Genomic DNA, 24,951 nt, shown 5'->3' with positions numbered 1-24,951 from the left:
CAAATCCTAAATCTGAAGTGCTCCAAAATCTGAAACTTTTTGCATACTGACATGCTCAAAGAAATGCTCACTGGAGCATTTTGGGTTTTAGATGCTGAACTTATTAAGTATAACACGAATATTCCAAAATCTAAACTCCAAAACACTTCTGTTTCCAAGCATTTTGGATGACGGATACTCATAAAACTCTTCAAAGACTGTGAGCACACACGGGCGCACACACACAATCCTGCAATTACATAATTAGTTCTAAGGTTTGCAAACCGAAGGGTTTTCTGGACATGGACTTTTACCCCATATCTGGACATGGACTTTTACCCCACTCATAATTTTGTATGTTAATGAGTTGTCTTCAAGTCCCAGAATTCTCTTGGGAGTAGAGCATTAAATAATGAACTTTAGCTATCTTTGTTTTCATTATGTGTTGTTGTTTCTGCCATAGAAGAGATTGAGATGTCATTTTATCTGGGCCTTACTTTCCTCATCTGAGCTGTATTTGTTTGGGATGTGATTTGTAGAGGCCTTACATACCTCTTACATGCGGCCGACGGGTCATCTAGAAGTAGAATATTTACTGCCTAAATAAAGCCAGTTTGGGACTTTTTTTTTTGAGACCGAGTCTTGCTCTGTCACCCAGGCTGGAGTGCAGTGGCCGATCTTGGCTCACTGCAACCTCCACCTCCTGGGTTCGAGCAATTTCCCTGCCTCAACCTCCCAAGTAGCTGGGACTACAGGCACGTGCCACCATGCCTGGCTAATTTTTTGTATTTTTTAGTAGAGACGGGGTTTCACCATGTTGGCCAGATGGTCTCGATCTCCTGCCCTAGTGATCCACCTGCCTCGGCCTCTCACAGTGCTGGGATTACAGGCATGAGCCACCGTGGTTTTTTTTTTTTTTTTTTTTTTAAGTTGTAAGACTAAAGGAAATGGAGAGGCAGAGACAGTTTTGGAACCTGTAGTCACTAGGAGAAACAACCTGTAAGATATTCATGTTACTTACTCTTTTTTTTTTGAGACGGAGTCTCACTGGTCGCCCAGGCTGGAGTGCAGTGGCGCAATCTCAGCTCACTGCAAGCTCTGCCTCCTGGGTACACGCCATTCTCCTGCCTCAGCCTCCAGAGTAGCTGGGACTACATGCGCCCACCACCATGCCCGGCTAATTTTTTGTATTTTTAGTAGAGACGGGGTTTCACCGTGTTAGCCAGGATGGTCTCGATCTCCTGACCTCGTGATCCGCCCACTTCGGCCTCTCAAAGTGCTGGGATTACAGGCGTGAGCCACCGCGCCCGGCCTCATGTTACTTATTGCCTACTACACTAAAGTGAGGAATGCCAATGCAAGAAATTGGGAGAGGAGGAATGAGGATTGCTAAAGCAACTGCAAATAACTTATACTCCTGGATAATGGAATTTATTACATTTATATACTCTGTAAGTTCAAGAAGGATTTACTCACAATTTAGTAATGTCTTTGTGGAAAGTACAGTAAAATGTGTGAGCAGTTTTAGTTACGTATTATTTGTTGGATTCTAAAGTACTCCACAGGTGTTTTGATATATGCCTGTTTGGGGTTAGCAATGTACTTTTCTTGTTAAACATCACATGGGGATTGCACATTTATCTTCTCACCAAAACAGGCTCCTCTAGTGTATGTAAATATGACTGGTCACCTTTTTCTCTTAAGCTGAATGTCATAGTTCTGGCTTCACTTATTTGCTTTCTAGCAGCCTCCCCATGTTAGCCTTGCCACATGGTCAGTCTTCTGTTTGGTAGGTTTTATAAATCCTAAAAGTTCTAGTTCAGAAACAGCTCTAATAAACCGAGCACTGGAGGCTTTAGTTAAGGAAACTGGCCGTGCTGTATTTTTGACAAAAAGGGGTTAAAATCTCAATGTTAAAATACTAGTTGGTAAAGTGAAGTAGACAGTTCAAATATAAACTTCTAAATTAAACTATAACTGTTACTGGAAAACATTAATTAGTATCCACTGTCAATAATACATAAATGGAAAAGTACTTAATGCTTCCTAAGTCTAATGTTCCACATAGTATGGAAATTGCTCCCCGTTCCCACTTCTAAATGTACATTAGAAAAATAGAGAATTCAGACCAGGTGCAGTGGCTCACGCCTGTAATCCCAGCACTTTGGGAGGCCGAGGCAGGCAGATCACCTAACGTCAGGAGTTCGAGATCAGCTTGGCCAACGTGGTGAAATCCCATCTCTCCTAAAAAAAAAAAAATTAGCCGGGCATGGTGGCAGGCACCTGTAATCCCAGCTACTTGGGAGGCTGAGGCAGGAGAATCGCTTGAACCCAAGAGGCAGAGGTTGAGGTGAGCGGAAATTGCGCCACTGCACTCCAGCTTGGTCAACAATAGCGAAACTCTGTCTCAAAAAAAAAAAAGAATTAGGCCAGGTGAAGTGGCTCACACCTATAATCCCACCACTTTGGGAGGCCAAGGCGGGCGGATCATAAGGTCAGGAGTTTGAGACCAGCCTGGCCAACATGGTGAAATCCTGTCTCTACTAACAACACAAAAATTAGCTGGGCATGGTGGCAGGTGCCTGTAATCCCAGCTACTTGGGAGGCTGAGGCAGGAGAATCACTTGAACCCAGGAGGTGGACGTGGCAGTGAGCCAAGATCGCACTACTGCACTCCAGCCTGGGCAACAGAGTGAGACTCCATCTCAAAAAAAAAAAAAAAGAAAAAAGAATTCAATAATGGCAGTTTCATTTTTGGTAAATTTTAAAATATAATCTTGATATAAATTTGATACCAAAAGTTTTAGGTTTGGTCTCATTTTGGATTACATTTAAAATAAAGATTCAGAAATTTCAGTTATTCTAGCACCATATGGTTAATTTTAACAAGTAATATGGTTGTTTGGAGTATACCTTTATAAATATCTAGTGTAGGCCGGGCGCGGTGGCTCAAGCCTGTAATCCCAGCACTTTGGGAGGCCAAGACGGGCGGATCACGAGGTCAGGAGTTCGAGACCATCCTGGCTAACAAGGTGAAACCCCGTCTCTACTAAAAAATACAAAAAGCTAGCCGGGCGAGGTGGCTGGTGCCTGTAGTCCCAGCTACTCGGGAGGCTGAGGCAGGAGAATGGTGTAAACCCGGGAGGCGGAGCTTGCAGTGAGCTGAGATCCGGCCACTGCACTCCAGTCCGGGTGACAGAGCGAAACTCCGTCTCAAAAAAATAAAAAATAAAAAATAAATATCTAGTGTAGATCTGGAGAAATTATAAACTTATATTTTATGTGTATTTGGACATTGTAGAAATGGTTTTAAAAGGATACTGGATAATTTCATTCATTTCTTCTGAGGTTGCAGAATTTGCATCCATTTTTTCAGCAGCTGTCACAACTGTTGCAAAAGCCTTTTGAATAGACAGGAGAGAAGAAAATAAAAATGTCTACAGTTGCCAAACATCTTTTACTATACTTCTTTTAATGGCTGTTGATAGCTGGCACATATTCTTCACTGAAATTTAAGATTGTCAAAACTACACTGATGATCTCTTTACACCACTTGTATGTTAAAAGATAAAGTAATGGTTCCTGAATAATCTTGTTTCAGAGAACTAAGAGTATGCAGAGAAAAACAAGAAACAAAGCTAGTCAAAGTTAAAAGAAGAAGAAAGCCCTGCTTCCTCTACTAATCTTACCCCAGGAAAATATCTATTTTTCTTGGAAGCAGCCAATTATGGATAATTTTTAATGGTGACATCTGTAAGGCCTTTAATAGAGTTAAGATCTTTGTAATACTATTCAGAAGACAGAAAGAATTGTTGTTTATTTTAAAGAATAACAACAGTTGTTTATTGCCTTGCCAAGTATTCCTTGTACTTCCTGATTGCTAAATCTGTTGTGTAGTTTTTTTCTTTTATTCAAGAGAAATGCTGGTTAATAATATACTTTATTTTGTGAAATAACAGAACTGACCTAAATTGTTTAGTTTTTGCTTAATGCTAACTATTGGGTTAGATCACATACTTATTTTGACCTGGCATGAATACAGAATTGGCTTGGTTAAGGAATGCAGGATCAGAGGGCAGGGGATTGGGAGTGGGGGCTGTTGAGCTACCACTTCCTAAGGAACTTTTAAAGTTTGAAGTGATTTATGCTTTCCAAATAAAAGGCAAGGCATTAAACACAAGACAAATTCCAAAGCACTAAAAGTATAAAGATATTCTGAGAAAGTCATCATGGATGGTTAGAAAAATATCCAGCTTGTTCTTTTCCCCCGAACCTACCTCTGACCAGTCTACGAGGTTGATGAGCCTGCTACACTCTAGGTGCAGTTTGTATGCTATGCAGATGTCTGGGGCGATATTCGGAATGCAGCCTTCTTCGCTTTTCAGTGCTTCATTCTACAAAATAACAGTAAACTAAGATGACTAACTTTTAGAAATTATTAGGAACAAAATCAGACATTAATGAAGCCCCCAACCTAAACTGAGTAAATCAGTAAATGGAATCTTGGTTTCCTTTATTTAGTGAGTGAGTCTATTCAATAGTTAACTAGTTCTTGTTTAGGTTTATGTCTTGGTCACAACCCCTCTAGTTCTTAGTCACTAGAAGACTAGTCCCAGGATTAGAAGATAAGCATATTTTTCATTTCAATCCATAAATTACCAATTTCTGAGACCTGAATGCACTTGCTGTAAAAAGTTTATGGAGATCTTTAGGAATACTTAATAAAATGGTACTTCCAACAATTAGCTGAATTCTAACAATTACTATACTGTATTAGTAAATACTAGTAATACCACTTACCAAGGGTATAAATTATTTTTTAAAGAAAAGACTATGTTGTCAATACTGCAGATCTTAAGCTCTATAGAAACCATCAGTGTTTTGAAATCCATGGCTTTTATTGAGAAACACAAAGTCTTACATACATACCCTGCTCTGATATTATAATATCAGGGGTATATTATATCCCACCCAACGACAACTGAAATCGTGAGTTCTCTTCTGTGACTCACTAGCCAAGAAGATAGATTTTGTAAGTTTTAATTTGTGGCTAATATATTAAAAATAACTGATTTTTTTGGTTAAGTATGAAATTATTCAATGGTTTTCATCATCACTGAAAACCACTGACTTATATCATCCTACTCAATACCCGTGTAATAGTCTGCATGTTTGTGTGCCGTTTTGCAATGAGAAGCCAATACACTGGAATGCTCTTCATAGGCTTTATGGAGTTGCTTCTTAAGTATTTATTGTGGCAAGATTTCTGGGTACTTAACTTACAACTCTTTCATGTATATATAGCTTATTGAATGTTTAAAGTGATCATTTTGCCTGGTCATAAGAAAGCTAGTTTCTAAAATTGTGAGCTGTCTTGAGCTATTGTTTAAAAAGCTTCCAGGAGTTGATAACTGTGTCTGGACTTTAGCAAGGGCACTGCTGAAGTGTGTTGCCCCAGGAGTTTTAGTGGCAGACTGCTGGTTATCCTCTACACTCAGCTCTGCAGATGCTCTCAGAATAGATCTTTCTTTGGTTTAAAATCCAAGATGAAGTCCAGTATTTCTCTTTCCCGCTAGAAACAACCATTTCGGTCTTTCAGTAATTTATTAGGCCATATTGTTTAATCCCTATCTGCTGTTAAGTTTACAGGAAACATTTCCTTTATTTTCACAAGAGTGGTAACATTATACTCTTGAGTATTTGTGCCTATGATCTGACTTTAGCATGTCAAGGGCAAAGATTACACATTGTCAAAAACTGGCAGCAACAGTTGACTACTAATTGGTATCTCTATGGGGTTAGACATTTTTTTCTACAGTCTAAAGAATTTTAACAAATATAGGAGAGGTGCAACCCTGAGTTGCCGACTCTCTGCTCATTAAAACATAACTGCAAATTTAGAATATTTTTTTGACAATGACGCCCAGAGCCTGAGCTAAACTAGCTGAGGTTTAGTTTAGTTCTAAATTTGATTTAGTTCTCTGATTACAGGCGCCTGTAATCCCAGCTACTTGGGAGGCTGAGGCAGGAGAATCACTTGAACCCAGGAGGTGGACGTTGCAGTGAGCCAAGATCGCACTACTGCACTCCAGCCTGGGCAACAGAGCGAGACTCCATCTAAAAAAAAAGAGAATTCAATAATGGCAGTTTCATTTTTGGTAAATTTTTAAATATAATCTTGATATAAGTTGAAATTTCTGAATCTTTATTTTGAATTTAATCCAAAATGAGACCAAACCTAAACTAAACTAAATCAGAGAACTAAATGTTCATCTTACCTTTAGATAATAGTAAGGATTGTTGAGTGCAGTATGGAGGGCAATTCGCGGAGCAGCATTTAAATGTTCACGAAGGGCATGGGCAGCACTAAAGTACACCACCTCATGGAGAGGCTGTGTCTCAGGAGGCAGAAGGTATTCTCTGAAACAGCCAGTCAGGCATCCATGTTTAGATAAGCACAGGTTTATTTTCTTTATATATATACATATATACATTTTTTTCCTTTAGGCTCTGTTGGACTTCAATTTCCACTACAATATTTTTGTCAATCCTCTCTCTGTAGAGGACCGAACCATTTACTAAAAGCAAAATCAACAACCAAAAACAAACAAATGAAACAAACCCAAATATCAGATCTAATACAGTTTCACTCAGAATTGCATCTCTTCCATATAATGGGTTTTAAAACTACCTCTAGACTCTTTATAAGAAGCTGTATATTTCAGTTCTGAGTGAAACCTTTAGGAACAAATGTACATATACTACATTTCTGCTCAGAAATCTTTAAGATAGCATTTCTTAAAGTAAATGAGAAAACAGATATCTACATTTTCTAGCACTACAAACATTTAACCTTTGGCAATATTAAACAAAGGCCCGGAATTAAGAGTTCAGGAAATTCTTCTTGGATCACAGAAAATTTTTAGTTGATATCTTTCATGGAAATGACACCTCAAAAGTTTTTTTTTTAGAGACTGAGTTCCACTCTTGTCGCCCAGACTGGAATACAATGGTGCAATCTCGGCTCACTGCAACCTCTACCTCCTGGGTTCAAGCGATTCTCCTGCATCAGCCTTCTAAGTAGCTGAGATTACAGGCGCCCACCAACACGCCTGGCTAATTTTTGTAATTTTAATAGAGATAAGGTTTCACCATGTTGGCCAGGCTGGTCTTGAACTCCTGATCTCAGGTGATCGACCTGCCTCGGCCTCCCAAAGTGTTGGGATTACACGTGTGAGCCACTGGGCCCGGCCCAAAAGTTTTTTATATATCAGAATTACTTTTTACGTTAGAAGGCAGAAAAGGCTAAATCTTAGTTTCAGAGTATTGAAAAACAAGTCATTAATAAAATTTCACTTATAAAAAAATCTGCCATAATTTGGGATTTTTTTCACCTATGAGCTAGATGATAAAACAATTTTAATAAATTCTGAACTAAAAAATGTAGCATTAAACATTCACTTTGCATGTATAATGAGCCCATCAGGTGGTCTATGCCATGACAGTGATATCCTGGATGCCTAGAGGGTAGCAAATTGGAGGGGAGAAGCTTTGGCACATATAACCCATAGACAGAGTAATGTCACTAACTGGATTAAAGTATATAGTTAACTCACATGACTTCATAAAGAAGATTTCTGGGGCTTAGTCCAATCCTGAGCCTAAAGTATTTTGGCCATATGAGAGCTTGTGTCAGCTCCTTTCCCCACCAGTACAAGCAGAGCAAAGCAGCTACCTCAGCCCAGTCACTGGGGACATTATTCCCCTTCTTCCAAGTATCCGTTCTCTTCTTCTGGAGAGGATACCACTCCCTAGAAATCCCCTACACTTGTGTTGTCCCAATGTGGCCAGGAGCTTTGAAGAAGAGAGGAAGTGGAAAGGGTATTCAACATGGACATCACTCTTCACCATACCCCTTTCCTCCCTCATCTCAAGAGCTAGTGACCCCCTTGCTCATTCTAATTCTAGGTGCTGCTTCTTCTCCAGAGTCAACTGGAACAAAACTTCCTTGCAAAGAGTGTATGATTTTGACTTGATCCTCACTAAGGACCAGTATTCTATACCTCAGATACTGTTAACATCTTAATTACTCAAGGTTAAGTTAACTTAGCTCTAGCTTCAGGAAACAGTTTCTGTGATGGCTGGCTACCAATTTGTAATTTCTGACCATAAACTCTTCCTACACTAACCTCATGCAGTTATTTCCCAATCATTATACATGGCTGTCGTTAAAAGATCTTGTTGCAGTCCCTGCTATGTAATAAGGATTGGATATCTAACAAGGCAACCAGACAGAGTCAACTTCAGAAACTCAAACTATTGCCTCACATTTTAACATTTTTACATGTGATATATAGAAATGCAAGCATTTCCTAAGGCAAAAGACCTCTCTAGATATCCTCAAAGAACCATCAGAGCAAAAATAAAATATCTGCCTTAATTTTGTTTCCACTGGCTACATTAGTTGAACAACAACAATGACAAATACGTTATACATTAGAATTTTTATCTGACTGTAGACTTGGAGATTGGCATAGAAATATATTTCTGCGACTTATTTACGTGAGAAGAAATAAGTGATGAGTCTGGCACTAGAGCACTGCATTATGCTCATTTTGGATTCAGACCAGACAAATGATAGGCCTTCCCTGAAAGAGTTGGTTCTGAAGGAACTGGTAGAATTGGTATCAACAAGGGCTACAAAGTTGAAGCTTGCTATTGGCAAAAACAGTAACTTTGAAAGTGGTAATTTATTCTCAGCTCTTAAGATCTGGCAACTTATTCTTGCCTGTCAGTGTTTTTGCCAAGAGCTGCTCATAGTATACTGTGAACTCTGCCTCCTGAAGTCTCCTGCTTATATTTGTCTTTAAAGGACATCCTTTCTCCATAACCCCAAGCTCTGCCCAGATGTCTGTGGTGTGGCCATTGAGGGCAGTATAGAGAAATGGAGAGGGCCTTTTGACAGGTGTCAGGAGAATGAGAATGTGTGGCCTTGCATGAGTCACAGCCCCTCTCTAGGCTTTAGCTGCCACAGGACTGACTCTTCAGTTCTCTTTTAGCTTTAACATGCTATAATTCTAATCTCTTCCCTCCTGGGACAATCTTGGTAAAGACACTAAATCCTAGTATGGGAGATTTTGTGATTTTACAACAAAACACATTTAATCATACTGAGGATTATTTCAACAACTGCTCAGAAAGGTAAAAAGTCAGACATATTAGGTGAAGGATCATGAAAGGGAAATGGCTGATGTGGTTTCAGAGCCCACAATTTGGAATTTGTAAGAACTCTGGAACCTGACACTTGGCCTAAAATTGGCAAATCACATTGTAAAATTATTTTTAGTGACTACTTGGTAAAAGGGAAGAGTCAAGAGTTTGGGACTAGACACTCTACAAGAACAGGAAAACCCAGTAGGGCAAGGTTAACTCTATGAGTTCTAAAATGTAATTTTTGACCAGCATTTGGCCAGTATTGCAGTTCATCACTTTTTTTTTTTTCTCCTCGAGATGGAGTCTTGCTCTGTTGCCTAGGCTGAAGTGCAGTAGCACGACTGCCTTACTGTAACCTCTGCCTCCCGGGTTCAAGCCATTCTCCTGCCTCAGCCTCCTGAGTAGCTGGGATTACAGGTGTGCGCCACTATGCCCAGCTATTTTTTTGTATTTTTAGTAGAGTTGGGGTTTCACCATGATGGCCAGGCTGGTCTCAAACTCCTGACCTCAATTGATCTGCCCACCTTGGCCTCCCAAGGTGCTGGTTGACCGTTTTGGACCTTTTCATGGCATTAGCAATTTCTCCCCAATGAGTAGGAACAATGACTGTCCCCACATTATTCTGGAAAACAAAACTTTTAACTTTCAGAAAAGACATGTAATTTTGTCAGAAAAGCACTCTTTCTCTTTAATAATTGTACTGCTGTTTTCTCAGTACTTTATTCAGTGCCTAGCCTTCTGTTGGGTTTAAACTGCCATTAAAATTTACAATAAATATGTTCCCCCCTCACCACAGGTTATTAAATCATTTTCTTTTGCATACTTCTCATTTTTTTCTGTAGCATGCCCAACTTCCACCAAAATTAGGTGGGTGATTTTACACAGCTACATAAAGCTGACTTTTGGGAAATCCATGAATCAGAATGATCTGGGTTTCCTAAAAAGGAATCATCCTAAAATACAGGCTGGATTGGTAGACTTCTAAATTTACCAAGCACATGTCTCAACATAAATTTAGTGCTGATAATGAGGTGCACTGGCATTGTTTAGAATTAAATGTTCTTTCATCAGGATAAAACAGAGCAGCATGGCTAGTCTGCTCTGTTTTCTGGGCTTGGCTCAGATCCAGCATTTACTCCTAGCAAAGATTAAGTGTAATATAAATACTTTGTTATTAGATAGGGGAGAAACACTCACTTTCTATCTCATCTCTCCCTACCTGGCCTAATGAAGTAGATAAAATTTAAGCCTATATTCTTGAACTGAGAGTAAAAGAATGAACTAAGTCATTTGATTAGACATCTTGATAATGATGGAAAAGGAATAAAAATTACAATTCTAAGCTGGATGGAGAGACATGAAAAGCATAAAGCCTAACCTGGAAGAAAAATGTTCTGGATTGGCTATAGACAGCTATGACACCAGTGTTATTGGAAAAACAGCATGATTTTTAGCTCCTAAGAGCTAAATTTAGACTTACCTCACTAGACAGTCAATGAAGTTCACAGCATTTTCTCTGAGTACTTCAAATTTGGTTTGCTTCTTACTTCTTCTTAACTCCTTCATTTCCAATAAGGACTATGGATAAAAGAACATACCTTTTCTAGTGATCCTGAGAAAGAAAAGCCCTCAGAGGGAGCTCTGTTGCTAAGTTCTATAGAAGCAGCTGATGCCTTTTCCATAAGACAGGATGTACAGAGAAAGATCAAAATGGGTTTTGTTTATTCATTTTATTTTTAAGGTCTGGCAAGAATCTCTCCTCAAAGGTGTTTTGCTTTATAATATACAAGTAAATTTTTAGGGAAAGAGGAAAAGGGCAGTTCACTTTACTACCAAATTACATGGCAGAGTGCTCGGTATCCACAGTTCATTAATTCATTTAAGAAAAGGACTTAACAGGATAAAGAAAAAAATCTTGCCTTTTTGCCATACTAACAGAATAGGTTCCATGTGTTTTATTTTACTTAGATTGAACTTTTACTCTACATTTATCATAATTTGGTATCATAGTACAAAGAAGGTTCTTCATTTTGACAATCAAGATCCTAAAGTTACAACTATCTGAAAAAGAATATATTGGACATTCTGTGGCTCAATTTCTGCTCTATACTTGAATATGCATTTTAAAAAAATCAAGAAAAGTAACTAAAACTAATGAGTTAGACTCTTTTAAATCTCTCAGTTTGATCAAACAGAAAAATACATCAGATAAAAAAAAAATCAGATTTCTTTTGTGCAGCCATGTTCCCATTTTCTCTTATTGCTAGCTAACTCTTTCTCTGGCTGAGCCCACAGAATGGTTTCCACCTATGTTAGCTAGTAAATTCCAGAATGGGTATATGCAGAGTGATGATGGCAATGGGACTAACAGGATGTTCAACTTAGAAGTGAGTTAAAAGTCTGCTTTGTTCCTGGTTGTGGTTTAAAAATGAAAACAAAAACATCCAGGCAGAGCTAATCTAGAGCACAAACTGAAAAAAGGGAGTGTCACAGGATGCAGCTGGAAGGAAGGAAAGTAATCTGACCTTCTGAAGATGATAAAGGTCTGTCTTCTGAAGCCCCTTTGGCTGTGACCCAGAAGCATCTTCTTCCTCTTTGGTTTCTGCTTTTAATACAAAACCAATAGACATCAATGAGGGTAAATCCAAGTCAAGAGAACAAACATTTCTACTATTCCAAAGGAAGTAAAAGTTTCATCTATATATATATTTTTAATGTGGCAAGGGATCAAGATTCCATCTGATAAATGATTTCTTACAGAAGCTGAAGGCCAATAATTAATCCATAACTTGTGCTGTAGTGATGTCTTCAAAAAACCAGCTACTGAATTTTAGAAGTGTTACCACAATGAAAACAAAACAAAATACAACCTAACAAAACTCCCTCAAACCAACAGCAAAGTCTCAAAAAAATTTTTTTTTTTTTTTTCCAGATGGAGTCTTGCTCTGTTGCCCAGGCTGGAGTGCAGTGGCGCCATCTTGGCTCACTGCAACCTCCTCCTCCCAGGTTCAAGCAATTCTCCTGCCTCAGCCTCCCAAGTAGCTGGGATTACAGGCGCCGGCCACCATGCCTGGCTAATTTTTGTATTTTTAGTAGAGAAGGGGTTTTGCCATGTTGGCCAGGCTGGTCTCAAACTCCTGACCTCAGGTGATCCACCCGCCTCAGCCTCCCAAAGTGCTGGGATTACAGGCGTAAGCCACCATGCCCAGCGAGTCTCAAATATTTTTGATGTTATACATAGCTTTTTTAAAAAATCATACAAACTTAAAACTGTTTTCCTTTGATTATGTCAAGATTGTAAACAACACAATTTGAGTATGAAGAGGGTAGTATCTAAGAGTTTTGAAATAATCCACCAAAACGTAAAGGCATCATGGTTCTTTAGCAAAGGGAAAGAAAACCATAACTGCTTAAATGTATAGCTATGCTCCTTCTAGAGAGCATAAGGCTCTCATATTCTCCTTCAAGTGCAGGTTGGGTTTTGTGAACTCCACACACATGGTTTGTTTGGCCTAAAACTATGACAGGAGGATGCAGCTGGAGAATATGTACTGGCTTAAAGGATAAACTGCTTTTTAGCTATAAGTAATTTCTGGTTCAAAAAAGACATAACTAAAGGTTAAAATGTCTACTAGCTTCTTTGTCCCATGTCATTAACATGTAGTCTGCTACATGTTAATAAACCCAATATACCTTTGAAATAAATCTAATATGGGCTGAACGAAGTGCCTCATTCCTATAATCCCAGCACTTTGGGAGACCACAGTGGGAGGATCACCTGAGACAAGGAGTTCGAGACCAGGCTGAGAAACATAGTGAGACACTGTCTCTATTTAAAAAAAAAAAAAAAAATTAATTAGGCTGATGAGGGGGCTCATGCCTGTAATCGCAACGCTTTGGGAGGCTGAGGCAGGCAGATTGCTTGAACCCAGCAGTTTGAGACCAGCCTGAGCAACATGGCAAAACCTCATCCCTACAAAAATACAAAAAAGTTAGCCAAGTATGGTGGGACGTGCCTATAGTCCCAGCTACTTGAGAGGCTGAAATGGGAGGATCGTTCCTGGGAGGTAGAGGCTGCAGTGAGCTCATCATGCTATTGCACTCCAGCCCAGACAGAGGGAGACTCTGTCTCCAAAAAAAGAAAAAAAAAATCAGCTGGGTGTTGTGGCCCTTTTCTGTAGTCCTAGCTACTCAGGAGGTGGAGGCAGGATGATTACTTGAGCCCAGGAGTTCTGAGGTAACAGTGAGCTAGGACTGCACCACTGCACTTAAGCCTGGAAAACACAGCAAGATCCTGTCTCAAAAAAATCTGATATGACACTCTGCCCTACTTAACTCTTTTTTTTTTTTTTTTTTTTTTTTTTTTTTTTTTTGAGACGGAGTCTTGCTCTGTCGCCGGGGCTGGAGTGCAGTGGCCGGATCTCAGCTCACTGCAAGCTCCGCCTCCCGGGTTCACGCCATTCTCCTGCCTCAGCCTCCCGAGTAGCTGGGACTACAGACGCCCGCCACCTCGCCCGGCTAGTTTTTTGTATTTTTTAGTAGAGACGGGGTTTCAGTGTTCGCCAGGATGATCTCGATCTCCTGACCTCGTGATCCGCCCGCCTCGGCCTCCCAAAGTGCTGGGATTACAGGCTTGAGCCACCGCGCCCGGCCCCTACTTAACTCTTCCCAACTGTAATTTTAAAACCAAACTGTAATATGTAATAAATGTTAAGGAACAGAGATAGCATATTTTCTACTCATCCAATGTGGGGAGTTTTAATTTCAGTTTATTATTCTACTCATCCAATGTGGGGAGTTTTAATTTCAGTTTATTATTAATAATGAGTCACTTCTGAAAATAAGGAAATAACAGACATTTCTTCAAGACAGTGGTTTTGCTTTAATTTGTAAAATTCTTTATTCTTTAGTCTACTAATCATCTTAATCTCCAACCTTCCCATTTCAAAAGCTGCATTCCTTTATTCAGTTCTAGCATATTACAGAATTTTTTAATTAGAGCTCATATCATATAATATGAGCTCTAATTAAAATTTTGCCTAGATTACCTCTAGTTAATGGTATCCAGCAAAAAAAAAAAAGAAAAAATTATATGTGCCGTTTATTTTTACAGAAATCTCCATAAGTCCAATTTTGTAAAAGATTGAAATTTACACCTTATTTACCGTCTATTTTTCTAAGCCTTTTACTCTATTTATGTACTTAAGGGTGGCCCCTTGCTGATCCAATGATCACTACTAGGGCATATTTAAATTGTGAATCAGCAATAGAAAAACAATGAACTAGTGGTTAAGAGAGATGGGTTCAGCCGGGCGCGGTGGCTCAAGCCTGTAATCCCAGCACTTTGGGAGGCCGAGACGGGCGGATCACGAGGTCAGGAGATCGAGACCATCCTGGCTAACACGGTGAAACACCGTCTCTACTAAAAAAAATACAAAAAATTAGCCGGGCGTGGTGGCGGGCGCCTGTAGTCCCAGCTACTCCGGAGGCTGAGCCAGGAGAATGGCGTGAACCTGGGAGGCGGAGCTTGCAGTGAGCCAAGATCGCGCTACTGCACTCCAGCCTGGGCGACAAGCAAGACTCCTCAAAAAAAAAAAAGAGAGATGGGCTCTGGTCTGAGTGCTACCACTAACTGTGTGATCTCAAACAAGCTACTGTCTTTTCCTAGACTTTAGTTTCTGGTTATAGCTGAACTCAATGATCTTAATGATACCAACATCCAGCCCTTAAAAGTTTTTGTGTTCTGAAAAGTAGTTCAGCTCATGCTGCAGTGGCAAGAGCAATACCCACACATAACCTGAAAGAAAACCCCTTAGTGCCTGTTGATGACTTCCGCACTCTGGCTGCTCAAGCCACTCTAGTCAAGCAAACATTCTCTTTCATCTTCCATGACTGAGCACTCATCAGGTGCCTCACATTGCAGCTATGGAGAGATATGAGAAGACTTTTGCAAAAGCAGTTTCCTAAAGCCAAAAGATTTTTAAGACAAAGAAGTACTTGCCAAACATAAAAAAGGATTAAAACAGACATTTTACATAAGATATTTTCAACATGTCATGTCCAATTCTATGTGATTATATATAAAAAACTACCTTTCCCCCCAAAACTCCATTAAAAAATTGCCCTAAATTTGGGAAAACTAAAAGGTACACACCAATATTTTTTGTTGTTGTTATTGTTCTACTAAAAGAATACCATACTTTGATGCTAGAAACAGCAAGAAGAGAGCCCATGAAAAGCTAGCATTTAGGGAACAGAACATGGCTACCTATATACAATCAGACACCCTAAGCATTCAGGATATATAAATGATCATGTGGAGGTCAAGCAAAAGAGAGAAACTGTAACTCTCCAACAGTGAAGAGTGCCAGGCTGCCTCAGTTAATTTAGGACTGAAAGATTCTAGCTTTTGTAAATCCGATTAAAGTAAGCCTCATGCAGATTTTGGTAATCAACATACCAATGAGCCTCATTGCTGTGAAAGCAGTTCATAGCTATTAATTTTTCAAGCTTACAAATGATTTATGCAGTGCTTTTGAAATCTATAAAGAACTTGATGAAATGCTTAAGAAAAAAACCTCTAAAAAGAGTTCTTAATTATGAAGATTTTTTATTTCTTTTTGTTGACTTTTTAAAGACAAATCCTCCAAACTGTCGAACTGGAGAAAGAATTTCTTTTTCGGCCCATTTGATGCTCTTCATTGTTTAAACCAAATCTAGAAGAGAAACATTTGGCCTACTTGTGATTGTTAAAATGTGATACTATGAGGCGTGGCATACTGACTGATCATGAACTACTTTATCTCTTCATCTCTAGGCACATCAGAAGGTGGGGTTTTCCACGCCATTTTAGTTAAGTGACTGTCATGGCCAATAGAATTGGGAGAATAATACACTCTTACCATCGAGGCTCTGAAACTGGGCCAGGAACTCCTCTATTCTCTTAGCTGTGCTGCCAAGGTGCTTTTCACAAGAAGACTTAAAAACCTTGAAACATTTCTCAAGTATGGTCACCAGTTCATCCTTTGCCAACATCCTAGAACAGAGTCAGTGACAGGAAATGTAATATAACTAGAAAAGTAACACTTAAAAAACATTTTATTTAATATATATTAAATGTTTCTGCTCAGAAGATAAAAGAAATTCTTCATTAGTAGCTATCAACATTTTTTGGAGAGATTTTCCTCCATATATGTGACATTCAGAAGAATTCTTAAAGGTTTCTCATGATAAAGAGTAGCTTAGAAAATTTACAAAGGACTGGATTAATAATGTGGCTCTAACACTACGTAATATAGAACAAAGTTACTATACAGATTGTATAGTAACTGATCTTTGGTTCATTGTCTGTAAAATGGAAATCATAACTTCCTTATTTCACAGGTTAGATGGAGACTTAAAAATTAAATGAAAAGAAGGACTGGAAGACTCTAGCACAGTGTTTACCACACAGTAGGCATTTAACGATAGTTTTCCTTTCTTTTGATGTAAACATACATATGAAATAAGAAATGTCTACAGAAGATATGACATGTGCTAAATATAAACTTGTTTGAAGGAACCAAAAATATAAGTACTACACTCACTTCTCTAATTATCACCATTTAAACTATGCTTTACATCTCCTATGGGCTTTATAAGTATCAGTCAGTAAACCCACTGAACTTTAAATGAAGTAGGCAATTCTAATTGTTACTTATAGCACAGGCAGAGTGGTTGAGTAGCTCATTCACAGCTATAGAAGAAATCTTTGTTAGAAATGGAGAGAAAACACAGATATTCTAAAGTTAGGACCTGGTTCTTGGAGCTTACAGGATTTCTCCACTAAGATCATACTCAGTAATGGCATCAAAAGGAATCAGACCAATAATAGGAATTTTTAAGCAGTGGCATTACACAAATACTCAAATTATTCTCAGCATTAAAACTATGATGATTAAAAGTTCTAATATTAACCATGAAGTAACAGACAAATCCAGAATGTGGGCATTTTGTAATACAACTAATTAACTTATGTTTGACATCTTTCATAATAAAAAAATGAGGAGAAATACTAATATTGCTAAGTTGGGAGAAAGAGAAACAAAGCTAAATAGACTATGGTTACTGAGAAATTGAACTGGTTACTTGAACTAAAATTTAAACCCCAACAACAACAAAAAGTAGACAATCACTAAATATGGAAATTGTTCGGGGTAGACCAAATAGTAAATTTCCCCAGAGTTTTTTTTTTAAGTATTAAAACTTATATTCCTCTTTCTACAATAATTATCTAAGATATAATCTTTATGTGTGAAAGGCAGCTAACTGGTCAAGGAAAAATAAGCCAAGACATTTCATACTTGATTACATTTGAGATTTAAAATTTGTGGCCTTCTATTGCCCAAATAAAGTTATGACAAGAAACTTAACTCAAAGTCACATACACTTGAACAATCTGTTAAACCTGACCTTTAGGCCTATTCAAGTAGACATGATTAGCATTTCTGGTGTCCAAGGAATCACCCACACTGACTTGCTTAGAGGGAAAAGACGGGTGAGGTACGGCTGGCAGAAGATCCAACCCAAGTTAGCAGCACATGAAGGATTAGCTTCCCAGGATAGGGGCAGCAACAGCTCCTGTCCACTTGGAGCTCCAAATAATTGAGTATCAAGGAAGGCCAAACCTAGCCTATTCTCCAGGAGACCAATAAAGAGGGCATTATTTCATATAACTTTGGAAGCAAACTTCATTAGTCATAATTCTTAATGTGGCATTTGATTGGAGAAGGTACTCAGATTTAAACTGCCAGGGATTCAAATAGTTATTAGTTCTCTTATTACTAGTATTATTTTTTAAACGGAATTTCACTCTTATTGCCCAGGCTAGAGTGCAATGGCATGATCTTGGCTCACTGCAACCTCCGCCTCCCAGGTTCAAGCAATTCTGCTCCCTCAGCCTCCCGAGTAGCTATGATTATAGGCATGCGCCACCACACCCGGCTAATTTTGTATTTTTCGTAGAGGCAGGGTTTCACCATGTTGGTCAGGCTAGTCTCAAACTCCTGACCTCAGGTGATCCACCCACCGTGGCCTCCCGAAGTGCTGGGATTACAGGCGTGAGCCACCGTGCCCGGCCTAGTCCTCTTATTCTTAGCCAAAGATTATGTTTTGCTTCCAGAGCAGAAAGATCTTACACTTTCCCAAGTATTCTCTGGATTAATGTAAAATGACAAGACTTGAGGCAAGGCTGATTAGAAATAATAACTTAACCAACCCCAATGAAGTCATTAAAAATTTTTTTTTCCAGTAAAATTATACACACAGACAATCAATGCTGCCTGCTATCATCACTATCATTCAGCATCATTCTGGAGTCTAGATGCTACAATAAATTAAGAAAAAGAAACGGTATAAATGTTAGGAAGGAGGATGAAATTTATCATTTCATATGATGTGACTGTAAAGTTAGAAAATCTAAGAACTGTAAATATAATAGAGAGTGTAAAAGAGCTGGGTATGGTGGCTTATGCCTGTAATCTCAGCACTTTGGGAGGCCGATGGGAAGATCACTTCAGCCCAGATATTCGAGACCAGCCTGGGCAACAAAGTGAGACCCTCATTTCTACAAAAAACAGAAAATTAGCTCAGCATGGTGGCACACGCTTGTAGTCCCAGTTACTCAGGAGGCTGAAGTAGGAAGACTGCTTGATCCTAGGAGATGAAGGCTGCAGTGAGTCGTGATCATGCCATTGCACTCCAGCATAGGTAACAGAGACCCTGTCTCAAAAAAAAAAAAAAAAAAGAGAGAGTGTGTAAAAAAGTGAGTGAATAAAAGATACTTATATATGCATGCATATATACATAATCAATACCTTATATTAAACTACATAATGAAAAAAAAAGCCCATGTTCAAAATGGAAACAAAAGCTACAGAATACACAGCAATACACATTATAACACACGTGTATGACCTATAATAAAAGAAAGCCCTGAATAAATGAACAGACATTTTAACACTCACTATTGTAAAGATACAAATTATTTCAAATTAATCTATATTCTTTTTTTTTTTTTTTTTTTTTTTGAGACGGAGTCTCGCTCTGTCACCCAGGCTAGAGTGCAGTGGTGCGATCTCGGCTCACTGCAAGCTCCGCCTCCCGGGTTCACGCCATTCTCCTGCCTCAGCCTCCGAGTAGCTGGGACTATAGGCGGCCGCCACCTCGCCCGGCTAGTTTTTTGTATTTTTTAGTAGAGACAGGGTTTCACTGTGTTAGCCAGGATGGTCTCGATCTCCTGACCCCGTGATCCGCCCGCCTCGGCCTCCCAAAGTGCTGGGATTACAGGCTTGAGCCACTGCGCCCGGCCTAATCTATATTCTTAACAGTTTGAAACAAAATTCCACAGGGTAAATTTTATTTGTATTTCTATTTTTTTTTGAGATGGAGTTTTGCTCTTACTGCCCGAGTGCAATGGTACGATCTTGGCTCACCGCAACCTCCGCCTCCTGGGTTCAGGTGATTCTCCTGTCTCAGCCTCCCAAGTAGCTGGAATTACAGACATGCACCACCATGCCTGGCTAATTTTGTATTTTTAGTAGAGACAGGGTTTCTCCATGCTGGTCAGGCTGGTCTTGAACTCCTAACCTCAGATGATCTGCCTGCCTCGGCCTCCCAAAGTGCTGGGATTACAGGCGTGAGCCATGGCCCTTGGCCGTAAATTTTAAAACCTAATAAAATTATTCTAAAATGTATCTGGAATAATTGTTCTAAAAAACAGCAACAATCTGTGTAAACTTGAGTGTGTATGGTGGGGCTGTAAATATATTAAAGTGTTAAACCACAGTTATTAAAATTGATGGTACTCGGGAATAGACAGGTCAACAGAAGAGAATGAGTTCATAAAGAGATCTAGGTGTACATTGGGTGTTTGTTATGTCACAGGAATAGCATTTCAAATCAGTGGGGGAAAAGATATTGGGTATTAGAATTAACTATTTAAGGCCGGGCGCGGTGGCTCAAGCCTGTAATCCCAGCACTTTGGGAGGCCGAGACGGGCGGATCACGAGGTCAGGAGATCGAGACCATCCTGGCTAACACGGTGAAACCCCGTCTCTACTAAAATATACAAAAAATTAGCCGGGCGAGATGGCGGGCGCCTGTAGTCCCAGCTACTCGGGAGGCTGAGGCGAGAGAATGGCGTAAACCCGGGAGGCGGAGCTTGCAGTGAGCTGAGATCCGGCCACTGCACTCCAGCCTGGGCGACAGAGCGAGACTCCGTCTCAAAAAAAAAAAAAAAAAAAAAAAAAAGAATTAACTATTTAAAAAAAACAGACCACTATGTCACATTATACACAAAAATGCATTTCAGATAGAATAAAAATGTAAGTATGGTATGGGAGCAGGGAAAAAGAACTAGCTCATCAACCATAAAATACTAGAAGAAAACTAAGAAAGATATTTAAGCCTGATAATATCCAGCAGCAGCAAGAGTGTAGGAAATACACATTGGTACATGGTTGGTGTGAGTGTACACTGTACAACAATGTTTATATTTTAGACTCAATATGTTTACATCTACCTTTGTCTTGTGGAAATAGTTATACAAATATATAGACTTACTACTGCTCATGATTATTGTTTGTAATAGTGAAGAATTAGAAACAATCTAAATATATATCAAAAAAGGGTCTGATTAAATAAAAAGCACTTTAAAAACATGATATTATATAGTGATGATAAACAATGAGGTAGGGCAATATGTAATACTAATGATGACAGCTAACATTTATACCCACATTTGTGTATCAAGTGTCATTTGATACAATATGATGTAAATACTATTATTATTCCCATGTTAGAGATGAGAAAACAAAGGCACAGAGAACTTAAGTAAACTTGTCCAGAATCCAATAGCTGGTAATTGGCAAAGCTGGGATTTGAACCTAGGCAGTCTAGCTTGACATCCATGCTCTTACTGAGCATGCTATATTGCATCTCAAAACATGGCATCCATGGTAGATTAGGCACAAACCAAAATAACCACCACAACAAAAACAAAACAAACACACAAAAAACAAAAAATGCCAAGTGTAGAACACCATATATAGTACTATTTAATATACATTTGTGTGTGGAAAAAAATCTGAAGTGCAAATAGCTAACAGTGGATGACTGGTTTTCGAACTTATATAATACAAGGGGTAATATCAGAAAAAGACTTATTTTATCACTTAGATTATTAGAATGACTATAGCAAGCACCTTTTTTTTGGTTTGGTTTGGTTTTGTTTTTGAGGCGGAGTCTTGCTCTGTTGCCAGGCTGGAGTGCAGTGGCGCAGTCTCTGCTCACTACAACCTCTGCCTCCTGGGTTCAGGCAGTTCTCATCCTTTAGTCTCCTGAGTAGCTGGGACTACAGGTGCACGCCACCATGCCTGGCTAATTTTTTGTATTTTTAGTAGAGATGGGGTTTCACCATATTGGCCAGGCTGGTCTTGAACTCCTGGCCTCAAGTGATCAGCCTGCCTCGGCCTCCCAAAGTGCTGAGATTACAGGCATGAGCCACTGCGGCCGGCCAAGCACTCTGGATAAACCAAACCTAACTGAAGATCACTTGAAAATAACTACAAAATATTTAGCTTATTCCAAAAAAGTGTGTTTATATATAGCACCTCAAATAAAAAATTAAGGATTGAGTGTAGCTATCAGACAAGCATTTTTCAAATTGGGTTTCAACTCCTTTTTCAGTCATGAACCAATCATTCAAGAAATATTTATTGAATGCACACTACATACGACACTGTTCTGGGCATTTGAGGTATACCTTACCGAATCAAAAATCACTGTCCTCATGGAACTTACATTCTAGTGGGAGAGCTGGGAGAAGCATAGACACTAAACACTATCTATCTATCTATATCATATATATGATATATGTGTTAAAAATTGATAAATGTTATGGAAAAATATTGAACAGAATAAGCGGAGAGTCACGGGAGGGGGAAGATTTCAATTTTTAAATGGTTAGGGCCTCATTGAAAAGATGACATTTGATCAAGTATGTAAAGGAGGAAAGGAAGTTAGCCATACAAATATCCAGAAGAGCTTTTCCTGGCAGACAGAACAATGGGTGCAAAGGTTCCATAGTGGGCATGTCTGGAATATTCAAGACAACAAGGAGGCCAAGATGTCTGATATGGAGAGAGAAAATGAGCAGTAATCAGAGAGAGGCCATGGGGGGGATGGAGGGGGTCATGTAGTGTCACTGTATACGGCTTTTACTCTGAGTGAAATGCAGAGTTAATGGAGGGTTTTGAGCAAAGGAGTAACATTATCTGAAATATTTTAAAAGGACTATTCTGACTGTTACTTTGAGAAGAACCTGTAGGGGAGCAGAAAAACCAGAAAGGAGGCTACTGCAATAATCCGGGTGAGCGATGACAATGACTTGGACTATGGTGGTACAAGTGAAGGAAGGTGGCAAGAAGAGGTCTGATTCTGGATAAATTATGAAGGCAGAGCCCAGGCTTTTGGCTTGAACAATCAGAATGATAAAGAGACAGTAGGAAAATGACAGATGTCAGGGGAAGATCAGGAGTTCAGTTTGGGGTATGTTAACTTTGAAGTGGGTATTGGATATCTAAGTGGAGGTATTAAAGAGGACATAAATGGACATAACGGCCTGGCACTCAGGAGAGAGGTATAGGATTATGACTAAGCCCTGGGGCATTGTAATGTTAAGATGTCAGAGAGAGGAGAAAGCACTAAAGGAGAATGTGAAGGAGCATGCACTGAGGTAGGAGAAAAACCAAGAAAGTCCTAGAAGTCCATTAAGAAAGGAGTGATGAACTGTTGTCAAATGCTGATAACAGGTTAATGCTAGATTTAGGAACATGGAGGTCACTGGTGACTTTGATCAAACTAGTTGTGATCGGGAGCACAAACCTAATTGTAATCAGTTAAAGAGAGAATGGGAGAAGAATTGGAGACAGTGAGACAATGCTTTCCAATTTTGGTGCATTCCAACTAACATTTTGTTTTAAAATAAAGAGAATAAAATTGTAAAGAAAATAGCAGAGAGAAATTTAAAAAAACATGTCTAAGATAGGTCACATTAATGCCACAAAAGAGTGATTTATCTTTATCCAACTTGATTAAGAAATAATTATTTCACAACTGGCTGGGCGCAGTGGCTCACGCCTGTAATCCTAGCACTGCAGGAGGCTGAGGCAGGCAGATCATGAGGTCAGGAGATTGAGACCATCCTGGCTAACACAGTGAAACCCTGTCTCTACTAAAAATAGAAAAAATTAGCCGGGCGTTGCGGCGGGCACCTGTAGTCCCAGCTACTCGGGAGGCTGAGGCAGGAGAATGGCATGAACCCTGGAGGTGGAGCATGCAGTGAGCCAAGATCACGCCACTGCGCTCCAGCCTGGGTGACAAAGCGAGACTCCACCTCAAAAAAAAAAAAAAAAGAAAGACATTTCACTATCAGGTAAATGGTCCAAAAAATGCCTGTGATATCTAATGTATTAAAAGCTTTATAGGTAATCTGTCACAGGAGTTGAGAAAAACAATAAAGGCTTTATAGGTTGTCATTTTTTAAAAAAATGTTCTTAAGACAGAAAGATAATCATTTAGCAATCATTAAAAGCAATCATCCTGCAGGGCAATGGAGAGTTCTGCTTCATCACGCAGAAAGTCAATAATTTCTGGTTAAGTACTAATTATATAAATGTCTGATTATAAGAACAGGCTACAGGAAAAAACTGGCCAATCCATGGCTAATGAAAACATCTTTTGCCTGATGAGTTTTCAAATTCTAAACAGACATTACCATTACTAGCCAGTTTTGAAAAATACTCAGAATTCAAACTTGCAAATGTAAATATATCAATGAAGACTGGAAGTTAAGAAAACAAAACAAAACAAAAAAGATGGAAAAATAATAAAAAGCACATAAAAAAATTAAAAAGCATGTAGAAATAAGAAACTGTCTCATTTGAGGACTAACACAACAAAGCAATTATGTAGGATCATAACAATGAAACAGAAACCAAAAGTATGTGTATCTCCTCCTAAGCCTTCATATTTCATATTAGGTGGCACTTCCTAGAGAAGCTGTCCAACCCTACAAATGGAGGTTAACTGTCCAGTCTACCGGTTCCTCAGCACCCTAGTCCTGACCCATCACAGCTCTTACTACTTTGTATTGTAGCTCTCTACTGTTTACATCAATCATTTGACCAAAATTCTGTATAGGTAAGGACCAGGGTTATCTTTGTTATCTAATCAGTGGTTTCAAAAAAAAAGCATTTAAAAAAACCTTTTTTTTTTAAATGGATGAGCAAGGCAATAACGATGCAATAATTATTAATTTCCTAACCTAATGCCTTAGTGAAGAACACTTTTTCTAAAGGGAACAGTTCTCAAACTGGCTCATCCTGGGAAGCACCTAGAAGTCATGGTGCCCTTTGTGGGATGCCATGCTTTTTTGTGGAATATATCAAAAAGAATAAATTTAATTCATCACATGGTTAGAAGCAACTTTAGTAGGTTCAAATACACATATACTTTATTGATGCAATTTTTTTTTTTTTTTGGATGGAGTCTCACTTAGTCACCCAGCCTAGAGTGCAGTGGCGCAATCTCGGCTCACTGCAACCTCCACCTTCCAGGTTCAAGCGATTCTCCCATCTCAGCCTCCTGAGTAGCTGGAATTATAGGCACGCGCCACCATGCCAGGTTAATTTTTGTATTTTTAGTAGAGACGGGGTTTCG

At 39.1% G+C, this 24,951-nt stretch overlaps 1 protein-coding gene across 6 annotated transcripts in view; it reads right to left on the bottom strand.

The window, feature by feature from the left end:
- Window positions 1-1,384: 1,384 nt before the first annotated feature.
- The window catches only part of ORC3 (origin recognition complex subunit 3), an 80,836-nt gene continuing 57,269 nt past the window's right edge, over window positions 1,385-24,951 (bottom strand). For 4 of the 6 annotated variants that reach the window (XM_033234550.1, XM_033234552.1, XM_033234553.1 and 1 more), the window contains 7 exons: window positions 16,095-16,228; window positions 11,718-11,797; window positions 10,673-10,770; window positions 6,258-6,399; window positions 4,257-4,373; window positions 3,301-3,380; window positions 1,385-1,825 (listed from right to left, as the gene is read on the bottom strand). In XM_033234550.1, coding sequence (XP_033090441.1) covers window positions 1,720-1,825; window positions 3,301-3,380; window positions 4,257-4,373; window positions 6,258-6,399; window positions 10,673-10,770; window positions 11,718-11,797; window positions 16,095-16,228 — 757 coding nt within the window. In that variant the 3' untranslated portion in view covers window positions 1,385-1,719. Of the gene's footprint in view, window positions 1,833-3,300; window positions 3,381-4,256; window positions 4,374-6,257; window positions 6,400-10,672; window positions 10,771-11,717; window positions 11,798-16,094; window positions 16,229-24,951 lie in introns of all 6 variants that reach the window. The other 2 variants (XM_033234554.1, XM_033234551.1) reach the window with 2 other exon arrangements.

Source organism: Trachypithecus francoisi, unplaced genomic scaffold (genome assembly GCF_009764315.1).
Source record: "Trachypithecus francoisi isolate TF-2019V2 unplaced genomic scaffold, Tfra_2.0 Lachesis_group15, whole genome shotgun sequence".
Taxonomy (NCBI): Eukaryota; Metazoa; Chordata; class Mammalia; order Primates; family Cercopithecidae; genus Trachypithecus; species Trachypithecus francoisi.
The sequence above is the reverse complement of the archived record's forward strand: the minus strand, read 5'-3'. Positions and strand labels throughout refer to the sequence as shown.